Source organism: Octodon degus, unplaced genomic scaffold (assembly GCF_000260255.1).
Source record: "Octodon degus isolate 3935 unplaced genomic scaffold, OctDeg1.0 scaffold00122, whole genome shotgun sequence".
Taxonomy (NCBI): Eukaryota; Metazoa; Chordata; class Mammalia; order Rodentia; family Octodontidae; genus Octodon; species Octodon degus.
In genome coordinates, this window is record NW_004524698.1 from 4,151,069 (window position 1) to 4,164,985 (window position 13,917).

Below are 13,917 nucleotides of genomic sequence, written 5' to 3' on the forward strand. Positions count from 1 at the left end.
TGTAAAGTTTCAAAACTTTTTATAATGTTCAAGTGAAAAATAGAAGATTCCTAAAGCCTAGAAATTCTGAGGAATGCGCTTTGTTTCGCATTTTTGAAGTTGACACTGAAGTTTAGTTATATTAAAGATCGAGAAATTTGTCAGCCCCCATCCTAATTATATAATAGCTACTACTGACTTGTTAGAACCTAGTGCTCCTTAAAACACTCTTTGGGAAGTGTTAATTTATTTCATTTTCATTTAAGAAATTTCATGTGAGAAATTTCTTCAGTCATTACAGTTAAATAATGGCAGACTTCAGCTGGAGCCCACCTTACCACCCTATTTTCTGTAAGTTTACAATTTATATTAGAAATAAAAAGTGTAATGGTGGTTACCTGAAACTATACCAATTGGACATCTGGCAGGCATTTAGGAATATGTTTTGAGAAGTACAGCACTGACATATTTGAAGGTTCATTTAAATAGCCTTGTCTTTATAAGTAGCTTGCAGTTGTTAGGGATATGTGTGGTAGTGGATTCCTAAGGGAAATCTGTGAATAAGTTACAAAGAGCTAGTGAGCATAAACATTCAAACCTAGGAAAACTAACCAGGTTGTTGTATGCTTCAGTAGTTATCTGTATAGAATACTGTTTGAGCTTTACGTTCTGTGTTTCTGGTGTTAAGAGTTGAATGTTGGCATTAATCAAACAAAGAAGCTGTTAAACCTGGTCTGTTTTTTAGCCATTTTCTATTTTTTTTTAAGCCTAAAAGATTTATTAAAGAGCGAAAAATACGATCATTAAAGATGTTTCTGCAGGTTTGGCTCCTTGGGAATGTCTGATGAGTCACTGTGTAACTAGAGTCATGCTTTAGAGTACTAGCTGAATTCAAATTTTGAAGGATAAGGGAAATAGATTTTTTTTCCTTTCTTAGATATACCTTAATAGGCATTGCTTTTGAATATGTAACCAGTGACTTAAACGTGTGAAGGAAGGTACATAATTACATTAGCTTCATTTTTTTTTTTTTTTCCCTTTTTGGTATCGAATCAAACTCAGGACCTTTGCTTGGTATGCAGGTACCGTGCTGCTGAGCTATATCCCCAGCCCTAGCTAGCTAGCTAGCTACCTACCTACCTACCTACCTACCTTCCTTCCTTGCTTGCTTTCTCTCTTTCTTTCTTTCTTCTTTCTTTCTTTCTTTCTTTCTTTCTTTCTTTCTTTCTTTCTTTCTTTCTTTCTTTGATGCATTTAGTACAAGGTCTACAGGGTCTCACTACACAGGTCCAACTTGAAGTGATCTTCCTGCTTTCAGCTTCCCAAGTGCTGGGATTACAGGTGTGCGCCACCACAGCCAGCTCATTCACCAGTGTGCCCTAGGGACGGGGCCAGCATGGCACTCAGGGAGATCAAACTCTAGTCACTGCTTCTGCCTAAGCAGGCCCTTTAATCTACTGAGCTATCAGGTCAACCTTCTAGCTTCATTTCTTAATGAAGGTATAGCCACAAGTGAAAATTTCTGATCTGCTAAGAATGATTACTAATAGGATTGACACTCCTAGACTTAAACCAGGATGTAGCTTTTACAGAGTTTTACCAATAGCCATTACAGTGGTAGCTAAATGATATCTAGTATCAAATCATAGTTCTTATATTGGTGGTGATTTGCTTTGTTCTTCATACCTTTTTACTGTTCCTTTCAGTTGTATTTTCCTTTTTGGTCATGGATTGTGACTGTCAAAAGTTTGCTCCCAAAATGTTTGGAAAGTACAAACCGTTACGAATAGTTAACTATGACCAGTTAAGAAACCAGCATTAAATGTTTCAATTTAAATTTGGGATATCAAGTTGGAGACTTAAATTCTCTGGCTTGTAGTCTCGTTTTGTAAAAATAAACTACCCAATCAACAGTTGATAAGCAGAAGCTTTCTTAATTTCTTATAGTTTGCTGGTACCAACCCTAAGGTTCAGGATGTCCTGTCTCTGAGCCTTAAGTGTGCTACCAACATGATTTTGTTCTTGGTCATCTTCAGCTCAGTTACTACACAATTGCAAGATACATTAAAGGATTTTGCAATTTGTAAAATGTTGAGTGCTAATGTCATTTGTATTGATCCCTTTTTATATTCAGATTGAGATAAGGAAGGGAAGACCTTCTTTTGATCTTGTCTTTGCATACAGAGTAATTCAAGAAGCGAGTACAACAGCCATAGCTTTGTTTAGTTAGAGGTGTCCTTGTATTCCCCATTTAGCCTGGGCTGGCTTTGAACCCTCAATCCTTCTGGTTTGACCCAAGTGCTGGGATTATAGGCATCACAACCAGAGAGCACTAGTTTTAGAAGACGGGTTGGATTAAACTTTTCATCTGAATGGGAAAAAATATTCACTTAGCAGAAATATAAATTCGTATTTTTTCCATAGTTGAAACTTAGGAACTTTCATTCTATTTATTTTTTGGGGGAATAATTTTAGACTTCACAAAAGCTTACAAAAAGTAGTATACAAAATTCCCATAAACTGTCACCTAACTTTTCCTGGTGTTCGTATCTTATATAGACCTGTACAATTAAAGAAATCAGCAAATTAACAATGTACTTTTTTTTTTTTTTTTTTAAAAGGACATTGTTTTTTTTTTTTTTTTTTTTTGTGATGCAGTGTTAATCCAGGATCTCCTGTTGTCAGTTCTGTCTTTCCCTTTCATGGCCTTGACACTGTGAAGGGTGCTGACTGGTTTGGTTAGCTCTCACATGGTGTTTGCCTCTGATTTTTCTCAGGTAGATTGAGAATGTGCACTTCTGGCAGAGTACTGCACAAGTGGTGGTTTGACCATGTCATTGCTTTGTATTAACAGGTACATACTGTTGATTTGTCCCTTAGCTGGTATGGTCACTATTGGAGGTACATACTGTTTTTCTGAACTATCAGATTACTCTTTTCTTTATAATTAATCCTCAGGTGGGGAGAGAAATTTTGAATCTGTTTTTCATTTACTTTTACCCCTTTAGCATCCATTGATTTTTCTTGCTTTTTCTTTTTTGATTGATGATTCTTGGTTGAGCAGAGCTTTTAAAATTTGATTCTTTATTATCTTTGTGTTATTGAGTAGTATGCTACTTTGCTTGTCACAAATAAGTAAAGATTTCAAAGGAATTAGTGCAAAAGTAGTCTAATCCTTTCTTGCTATAATCTTTAATGTTCATGTTTTCTGAGTCCATTTATGATTATAGTACAACCCAAGGTCCTGGAATAAGAAAAATACTAAATATGGGGAAGATAGCTTGGCAGCTTAAGCACCTGCCCGGCAAATGCAAGGTCCCGAGTTTGATCCCTGGTACTGCATTGCCATGCATTGTGTTGGCCCGAAAATGAGGTATAGTGATGCATGCTTGTAATCCCAGCACTGGGGAGGCTGAAATAGGAGAATCACTACAAGTCTGAGCTGCATAGAGAGACCCTGTACCAAATAAATAAGTTAAAATTTTTTTTAAGAGAAAAATACTAAGTATGATCTTTTCTTTTAAAATGTGTGTATATCAGACTCTGCTCACTGTCATAAAAACAGCCAAATATTTCATAGTTGAGAAATAAACAGGCAGAATTATTATAGAGGTGAAATGTTATGATACAGGCTCATTATGAAAAATACTGTATTGTCAGTAAATTAGAGATTCTCTTAACATTGTTCCTACTATTTTTGTCAAATGAACATTTTTTCATTCAGAAGAATCAGGCAGTTTTAAGAACTTCTGTGCTTGGTCTTCACTGCGGTTGCATTTTTACCCATTTTTTGCAGTTGGTAATAATTTATAGAGATACATTTTTAGTTACTGCTTTTATCTTGTGTAGTGGATTAATTACTTGAAAAATGCCTTTTATGGTAAATTCTTTTTCATCTGTTCTACTTCATTGTGTACCTTAGTAGAACATGAATACACATTTGGCTTAGTTATCTATTGTTTATCTTTTAACTAAACTTGACTTTTAAATCTAGTGTGATAATTTGAATCTCAGTAAAATTTTTGGCTGATAACTTTTCCAAAACGAGAAAAACATATATTTATAATGAAATTTGATTACATATTGAGCCCTTAAATATTCTTCTTGTTAGGTTTTCTATTTTCATTACAACTTTTCTTTTAGGAAATTGTTTTCCATGATTAAGTGGGTTTCATAATGGTGTCAGTTTGCTTGTTTAAAAAGGTGTATTTCATTTAAGAAACATGTAAGATCTGTGATTTAGAAACTTTTCTACAGAGTCAATGTATAATACTGTGTGTGACTACTTTAAAAGTAGTTGCATTTGAGGACAAAATTCTGTACTTTCCCTTTTTTAGTATTGGGTATCAAACTCGAGAACTTGTGCTTGATACCCATTTTTTGCAGTTGGTAATAATTTATGGAGGCAGGTCCTGTGCCACTGAGCTATATCTCCGACGCTCAGTTTTTAAAATTGAGAATTTGGAGTTCTGGCAATAATCTGATGCCACTTTAAGTCTCTGAAAAGAACACTAGAACATCTATGTTAGGTGTTGTGATTTGACTTTCTTCGTATTATCTCAGGATAATACCTTTGACGTTTCTGCTGACCATATTAAAAAAATCATGCAAGTGATGATCTCCAAAAGAGATCATGAAATATTTGCTGAATTGTCTACTCTGTGCCAAACACTTTTCTAGGGGATAGAGATACAAAGACTGCTTTTGTGAAAGGTATTCTTTACTTTTTTTCTTACTGCCAGCTGGGACTGTTTGTAACACTTTAGAGGAATTTTTGAAAGAATTGGTTTTATACAAATGTCTTAGAACTGGTAACAATGCATGATGAAGTACAAGAAAAAGGTGTTACGTCATGCTTCAAACTCGTACAATGTTGTGTTTTCTGAGTATTCCATGTATTTAGAAATTAGCAGGTTTAAGATTAGATCAATTGAAGCACAAAATTATGGTCTTTGTAAAATGGTTACTTATTTTATTGCTTAAACATATACTTCTTCCTCTGTTTTCTCTCTCTTTCCCCCTCCCTCTCTTCTCTCTCCCCTCCCCCTCTCCCCTTTTCCCTCTCTTTCTCTCCCTTTCCCTCTCCCCCTCTCTCCCTCCCTCCTTCCCTTTTTGTGGTATTGGGGATGAACTCAGGACCTTGCACTTGCCAGACAGATGCTTATGCTGTTGAGCTCTCTCCCCAGCCCTCACTTTATTTTGATATTAGAAAAAAACTAGTAAATTATATGTGCTCATTTAATAATTTAGTATTGAGAACAAATATTGCAGGTAGTCTAATATCTATCGCAGAAGAATTTCTCAGTGTTTTTTTTTTTTTTTTTTTTTTTGGAACTGGGGATTAAACTCAGGCCCTTGCGCTTGCCAGGCAAGTGCTTATTCTACTGAGCTATCTCCCCAGCCCTTTTCAGTGGTTTTACTACTTACCTTTGTTTCTGATGTTCAGTAAGATCTTTAAAAATTGTATTTGTGGAAAGTGTTTAAATGATTTTATTGATATAGTGGTAGATTAATAGACCTGTAACACCCACACCTGCTTGAAAGAATATGTTGTCATTGCTGGCTTTATTGGCTTTGGTTTGGAACATCCTAAAGTAGAATGCTTATTTTTTCTGTTTAAGATACCTCAGGGAAAAATGTGTTTCTATTAAAATAGAATTTGCTAAGGTCCTGTTGTATCATTCGTACACCTCTCTTAATGGTATTCTAAGAAAGAATTTCTTTCTCAAACAAGTTCTTTCTTGTTCGAGTAATGACCACATTTAAAAATGTGACCTGTACATTTTTCTGTATAAATGATACATTTTTCCTTTAGGGTCTTCATACATTATTAACTCTTGAAGCAACACAAATGCTTTTTCCACTGATCTAAAAAAAATACTAGAGAAATCTGTGTTTATTCATTTTTGAGTAATACATATGTTGAAGTTTTGATAACAGAATAAAGAAGTTACAATCCCCAAGTGATCTATTGTGGAAGACATTTATAAACAGATCATTTCTCTAGTCTACTCTCCTATTTAACATGCCCTGTAATTTAATGTAAGAACTATTTTCTTTTTAAAAAGTGGTCTTTTTTAAAAATATATTCTGTAGGGTGTGATAAATCAAAGGTTTTGGAGGTTCATGCTGATGGAGAAGTTGTGAAGTTAGTTTAGTATTAATCTGCACATGATAGGATTTCTTGAGAGTTCTGTTTGATCATCAAAATGCAAACTTCAAAAGCTTTGTAAATTTTGAAAAAAACATTATTTGGTATGTTTCTGTTTCAAAATGGGCTTTTTTCTTTTTGCCTCTGTTTTTCCACTCAGCTATATGTTACTACTGATGTCTAAGAACTGGAATAAAACTGGGAAGTTGGGAGAGTCACATTTTGTTTATAATTTCTGAGTAGGTTTTTAACTATTTTAATCACTGTAGTTTTACTTAGCATTAATTTGAAAATCTTAAGTAATTTTTGTGGTTTATATTGAAATACTGTAGATGAAAAGGAATGGTTTGTCAAAAAAATTGATTATAAAGACCAAAAGATGATTGTGTAATAATTTAAAAAGCATTGTTGTAGCAGGTATTTGCACCATATAGATAAAAAGACATGTGTGTAAAGTAGCTCTAATACATTAATTTCTAAATATTTCTTACCTGTGAAAGAGCCATCCCTAAATAATTGGTGTGGAGTGCTTTGCTAATCTCTTCGGGGATTGGGATTCTTGAAACTATCTAATTAGATGGCATTTCTTAAGATACTCAGTATTCAAATCTTTTTTTCTGATTTGTGCCTTTTCTTCTTGTCATTGCTTATCTAGCTACTCAGTGTGATAGATAGTACTTAAAAATACTTTTTAAACCCACTGATGTAAAAATTTAGTTTTCTTAAAATTAAAAGACCTTTTTAGAACTTAAAATTAAAAGAACTTTTGAGAATTTAAATGTGTTAGGGACTTTAAATTAAAAAAGAGCTGTCGCTTAGACTCATGCTGTACTTTCATAGTTGCCTATTTGATACCTCTTGCCTAGATGGCAATTACACCTTCGTGACTTTGATTTCAGATTTCCTTTTTCAGTTTTTTCTTTTAATGTTTGGGAATCACAGATTTGATAGTTTAAATTCACAGATTTTCTTTTCTTAGGCCAAACTGTTTTCAGTTCTCAGTTGTATAGAGTTGGCTGTGTTCCTAAGCAGAAGAGTTAGCTAATTCTTTTCATCTTTAGGCTTTTAAGAAGTTTAGTGTAAATGTTGTCAGATAATGGAATAATCATTCCTTTTCAGCTTTGGATATCTTTCCAAACTGGCTGCCAGAGCCAGAGGAAGTGAAAGCATTAAAACACTAACTTTGGTTGGTTGCTACTTTCTTAGTGCTGAGACTATAACCTTTGTTGGTTGATTGATAGAGAACAAGAGAGCACAATCCTCGTTCCACTAACAGGTAAGGAAAACTTGTGATAACCAGTTGGTGTGAGTGGGAGATTATGTGGTAGCATTTTTTTCCTAAGTATTTCACAAAATATAACATGTCCCAGAAGTAAGACATGGGGGATTGCCTTATTCCACTGTGACTGACTTGTTCTATAGAGGAGGGATATGCAGCACCTTTGTATTTAGAGTGAGGTCTGAAATTTTATAGAGATGTATATCACTCTGGACCACAAAGAATAGTTAATTCTTTTTCCAGAGTCAACATTGAGATTTATCCTGCAATCCCTATAATTTTAAGTACATGTCTGTTTATCTTATTCTCCTTTCAGCTTTTCCTTGATGCTATATGCTTTGAACTTCCTTCTCTCTGTGTACCTTTTCCTATAATAAAACTAACTATTTTCTGATGTCTTTACCATCATCTATTATTTTGGTATATCTTAATAACTTTAATTTCTGCATTGTGGCCATTTATGATTATTCCTAGCCCATCTTGACCCAGAACAAAATGATCATACATTTAAAAAAGATTTTGAATCTATATTGCCTATATCCAGTATTCTGCGCCCCCCCCCGCCCAGTTTTAAAGATGAATACTTGAAGAATAGACCTGTTTTAGTGACAGTGATCATTGCTTTGATAAAATGTGGGTTTAGCCTTTTATTGCTATAATATTGACCTTGAGTATGTAATTCTTTAAGTTACTGAACCCTTGAAAACCAATAACAAATTCAGCTTCTGAGGTATTCCAAAAGTTTAGTGGTATCCCTGTTAATATGCTTGATTATTCTGTTTCTACTTTTCAATCCATCTTATTCTCTTTGGCAGAAGAATTAACTGGGACTCCTTTGATATATCTGAGGTTGTGTGCCTTTTCCCTGTCCTTTTAAGACAACTGTGGTCTTACCTTCTAGTCATAACTATTGATTTTTTTGCTTTTGTCTTCCACTTGAAGTTGAGTGGTTTGTCACAGAGTGTGTTATGGCTTAGACCAGTACAAGTCCCTTCTTAATAGTTATTGAGGACTTAATCATTTGTGGTGACAGACTTACAAAATTCAAATTAAGAAGGTGATAAAATATGTCCAAAGATAGCTCCTTTTTGTCCTGAGGATAAGCCATTACAAACTCAAATGACCAGAGATTGTAATTTCTTAATAAGAATTTTTTCTTAAATCTATATTCAGCTCTCTATTTCAGTGCTTCTCTCCTACCAGAGGTGCAAGGAGTGATCCTAGAACCACAGATACAGCCAAGACCACGGAGAGCTTTTGACGTCAGGGGTCCACTTTCTCCACTGAACCCTTGGAGACAGAATATCCAGCTTCTGGAGAGAGAGGGAAAGGATAATAAACAAGTGGGTGCTTTCCATTATTTACTTGGGTTTATTTTTAGATTGGAGTGTCCTTCCATTGCCCATTTTATTCTATTGGTAAACTCCATGGGTTCATATAAGAACCAGGTGGGGCCACAATCTGTTTGTTTTTCTGAGAGTGCTAACAAGTGCCCATTCAAGAAATCTAAATTTTATTTAATTTTCTCTCCAGATAATTAAAGGATGATTTGGGGCACATGATTGGATGGATACTTGTATAGTCCACAGAAATTTTAAAAGAGAATATTTACCCATTTTGGCCTTTATGGTAATAGTGGACTTCTAAGTGCTCTTACATTCTAGTAATTTGAAAATTTCTGTATTCATCTTTTGCCAAGGTGGACATCTGAAATCTCTTTAATTTATATAGTAGATGTCCAGATGTTATCCTACCCTATTAGTGAGAACTTTTTGGTCTTTTTCCTACCTCAAATATTAGGCTTTCATATTAGATCTTCCAGACTATGCAATGATAGTAGTATTGTTACGGTTTTACTGTCAAATCTAGGCTTCATTCTTTAATAAGTATAAATGAGTATAAGTTTCAGGATATAATATCCTTGAAAGCTATGTTTAATATACTCAAAAGAAGTTTTCTAGTTCCTAGGAGTATTATTGTGGCGAAATAGCCTTTTGCTGGATTTTTCCCATGGCATTAAGATAGTTTTCTCTTAGTTTTTTTGATGCCAAGGGTAGGATTTGATTCCAGGAAGTTCTTATCATCTACAATGGGTAGGATGTGAACTTTGGTGCTTTTGGCAAGTTTTCATTTTTCCTTGGTGGATTCCTTCTGTGACTCCAGGTGTCTTGATAATGGGAGACCGGTTTAATTGTTCTCTAATTGCCCAGATTTCTTTCAACTGGTAAAACATCATACTTCTTCAGCAAAAGGAATTCTTCTAGCAGAGCCTTCATGGATGATATCTGTCACACATGCCAGCATCTGCAGTTTGGAAGGCAGTGGTGAATGGATCCATGCAATATGTATAGAAGACACAAGAATGAGCCAGCCACCTGATCTTGTTATTTATAAACTTTTAAGATTTACTATTGGTCTGAAAATGGAAAGGCTCAAATAATGAAATAATCTTTCCAGATTGGAATTTACATGGCCATGAAAACATTCCTTTCTATTCAGAAGACTGAAATAGAGGAAGCTGGAGAGACTCCTTTCTTTTAAAGCAGCTCTCTGTATCTGTTTCACTTAAAAGATTTGTGGGACTGAAAATCAGCTTAAGTAGTAGGCAGATTTTTTAAAAATTACTGTAGGAGATCTAAAAAAATAAAGTTTTTTTTTTTTTTTTTTGGTTTACCTGATGCTGAGGGGAGCTGGTAAATAAAGGGTGAAATTTTTAAATTATTTAAGACTTTTAAGATATATTCCTTTAGTTCATCTTTTGCTGCTCTTGAACCTACCTGTAATTGTCTAAATCAACAAAGATTGTAGGCTAGAAGTAGAAGAGACATCTTTGAGACTAAGTAATTTTAACTATTTTCTACATGAAAAAAATATCTGTTAAACTTGAAGTATTCTTAATGGAAAGTATACTAAAGTTTTAAGTTGATACTAATAGAACAATTATAGGGCAAAGGCAGTTCATAGTATTAGCATAGGCCTATAGATCGGAGTGTTGCGAACTAGTTTTATCCCAACTGTTAGTTAATGATAAAACGTAGTTATCAGAATGTTTGTATCTTTCTTTGGTACCTATTAATTGGTCAGTCCAAAACTATTAAAGAAATTTTTAAAAATCACTAGGTGCTGTCAGTTTGTGATGTCTTTTACAAAATTGAAGAGAAATTCTAGAATTACTAATATGGAAACAGCTAAAATTTTTGGGAGTCCAATTTAAGAAAACACATTTCCTAAAATATAACCTGCCCTTTAGTTTTTCTTTGAAACTGTTTTTTTTCCTCATTAAGTATAGAAAAATTTTCATAAATATTGTATTTAAAGCTAAATTTAAAAGATCCATTGGAATTAAAATTTCCCTTGAGCTCTGAATTCCTATTAATAATATAACTTTGAGTTATTTTAGTAAATAAGATAATTGGTTTGCAATCACATCTTACTTTAAAAAAAATAAAAACAAAAAACCCCTACGATTTTAGAACTAGGGAATTGAAAGTGAAATTTGCTTAGAAATTAAGTTAGTTGAATTTTTTAACTGTGGTTCAGTACAAACCATTTTATGGCCTGTAACATTACTAGCTCTTTGAGCTTTGAAGATAAAGGTGATTTAATTTCTTAACCTCATGCTTTAATTAAATTTTAGCTGTTCATTAAAGTATGCAAAAGAAATGTAAGTGCATTTCTCTCTACCTTATGCCACTGCAAACTATTTTAAAGTGAAACTTTTTGTATATTAATGTGAACTGATGTTTAAACTTTTATTTCGATGCATTTTCTTTTCAGATTTAAAAGAAAATTTTGTCACAATATACAGCCCTATATTTTTCAGTGTTTATGAATATTAATACAAGCTCATTTTTTTAGAATGACTAATTGTGTAATATTTGTATTATGTGATCATTTGAAAACTAATAAATATTTTCTCCATTAAAAAATGCACTTACTGATAAATGACTTATTTCGTTTCAGGAGTAGCAAGTGAAAACTGCAATAATATTTAAGTGTATTTTTATGTGTCTCGAAGTGTTTCTGAATATACTATTCTGTGTTTTTTTTTTTTTTTAGTGAAAAACACTAATAATTAACTGAATTGATACTAGAAATATCAAGAGTAATTTGGTTAACTATTTTAAGGCTAGATCACAATGTAATTTCTTACAAATATCTTTCTTAAAAAATATTTGGAAATAACAGTGATTGGAGAACTACTTAATTCTTCAGTGTTGTTGTCAAGAGGAAAGTGTTTTGTGTTTTAGTGTTCTCTTTGAACAAATAACTAAAGGGAGTAATCTTAACTTCAGAGTCTCTTGCTTTAAACCTTAATTAATACAGCACAGAAAAGGGTAAAATTTAATTTTAATGACTTTCTATATGACTGCATAAGCTTAATTAAAGCTACTGAAACAATTTACCCTTTCTTGGTAGAAGCAAGAGGATTTATTTTTGCATTTGAAGAAAAGTTATATAAGAAGTGGACTCTAAACATTTAAAGTAAATATAAAGATGTCCTACACATGGAATAAAAATTGAATTAATTAGTAACAATATATGAATTAAGATGAAAATAGTTTGGTTCTTAAAATAGTAGTCTTAAAGATAATTATAAAAAGGAAATTATGATTTGAGATAGTTACTGTAGTGGAGAACAGGGAAAAGAAACAGATTTTTGAGTATTAATCTGGTAAGTTTATAAAAGAATTAAAGATTCTGTGGACAAACTTATTTTTTAAAGTTATTAGAAAGATTACAGATAATATACTTCAGCAAGAAGCTATATTTTTTGTGAATATAAAAAATATAAGCCTTTCTTGTATGTATTCAAAATGGCAGGGTGTGGGGGGTGAAAAATACCCTACATCAGAACCTTCAGAAGTATCCCAGCAGTAGTGGTGAAATGAGAGTTTTAAATAAGTAATTTCTTTTTACATCACCAATAGCCTTCAAAATAAAAATATTACCGAATGTTGAACTTGGCTCACACTTGTATCTTTAAGGTTTAAGAACATTAGCATATGGTTTCACCATCATTGATTAGATTACCAAACAGATTTTTATACTGTACCTACTTAGTGTGGAAACAAATCTCCTTCCCCAATTTTGGTAGCTTTTTAAAAAAGTTTCAAGCAAAGTGACTACAAAATACTGACTGTATAGCTTATTTAACTGTATGGACAAATTCTTTGTTTTCCATGCTGTTGTATTGAAACAGTTGAGCCACAGTCAGTACTTAGATGTCCTGAGCAATTCCTTTATTTTTACTGTTACTTGTTTTTTGTCTATTAAAAAGATATATTAATTTAATCCTGAAACAGAAAAAATTCATGTTTTAAAAATAAATATGTAGCTGCTTTGGAGTTTTTTTCTCCACTAGTTCCTCTACCTAGAGGAATTAGATTACTTTGAAGTATGCATCGGAATTTTCAGAAATAAGGGATATCTGCTCAAGAGGTAAGGTCTGGCATAGGTAGAAAAGTGTTCAAAGTATGTTCAACATAATGTCTGATAACACAGTGAACAAAGACAAGCTTGTATTTTTAGACTGATGTAGAATTATAAAAATAATCTTTCTTAAAACTTACAGAGATTAGAAATGGATAAACCACAAATGGTTTTGCCCATTTAGAGTACATTTAAAAATATTCATGGGCATTGTACTCTTTGTGTGTCCATAGCCTTTGATATTACAAAGCATCTTCTACCTGTGCTTTTTTAAAGGGTCTGTGATTATTTTTAATGTAATGTTTCCTAAGCCCTGAGAAATGAAGTACTATACTTTGCATGAAAGCTGAGTACGTAGTCTGTAAAAAAAAGTATTGCTTGGATTCATTTTGGCTATGTATACTTGTTGCTATTAAATGATATCTGGGGCTTGGAAAATAGTTTCTTAACTAATTTTTATTTTGTATGAGAAACTAAGGAATTTTATAATATTTATACTAACTTGGGAACCCTTATTTCCCACACTAAGAAATTATGTTGGTTAGTGTATGTATCATTGAAATGTGAAAGTTAATATTGTTAATTCTGTAAGGAATATTGAGTTAGTATAATTCTGAGTTTATCTAAAGATAAAGGAAATGGCAGCATTTAATATGAATGAAATAGGAAAGTACACTAGAATTAAAATTGTAGTATAATTTATTCAATGCATGGTCACACAAAACACAATAATCTTATACCATGTATAAGTTCTTTTTGTAAGAAGTCCAGCTGGTGGACATTTGGCTTTTACCATCCCCTTTATGTAAAACAGAAGAATAATGTTGTGAATTAGTGAATCAGCTCATCATTTTATGAGGTAGGTTTTTCCTTATTCAGGATGGTCTAATGGGAAGAAGTTGATCCAGAATTTGCTCTTACGCCTTTTTATTTTATTTGTATTTTTTATTTTTCTAATTATCAGTACATTTTAGATACACATAATGATCACATTCATCATATGGAATTTGTGCATATTGTAACTTGATTTTTTTTTTCCCATTTGCCTACCCTCCCTTCAGCCTCTGTTCTCCTT

The 13,917-nt window shown here is 32.9% G+C and overlaps 1 protein-coding gene across 8 annotated transcripts in view; it reads left to right on the forward strand.

The window, feature by feature from the left end:
* The window catches only part of Tsc22d1 (TSC22 domain family member 1), a 129,821-nt gene that overhangs the window by 20,241 nt on the left and 95,663 nt on the right, over positions 1-13,917 (forward strand). For 3 of the 8 annotated variants that reach the window (XM_023700206.1, XM_023700205.1, XM_023700203.1), the window contains exon 3: positions 8,596-11,254. The exons of 2 other annotated variants lie outside the window; for them this stretch is intronic. In XM_023700206.1, the coding sequence (XP_023555974.1) occupies positions 8,596-8,950 (355 nt within the window). In that variant the 3' untranslated portion in view covers positions 8,951-11,254. Of the gene's footprint in view, positions 1-8,595; positions 11,257-13,917 lie in introns of those variants that run through there. 3 more of the 8 variants (XM_023700208.1, XM_023700207.1, XM_023700209.1) reach the window with 3 other exon arrangements.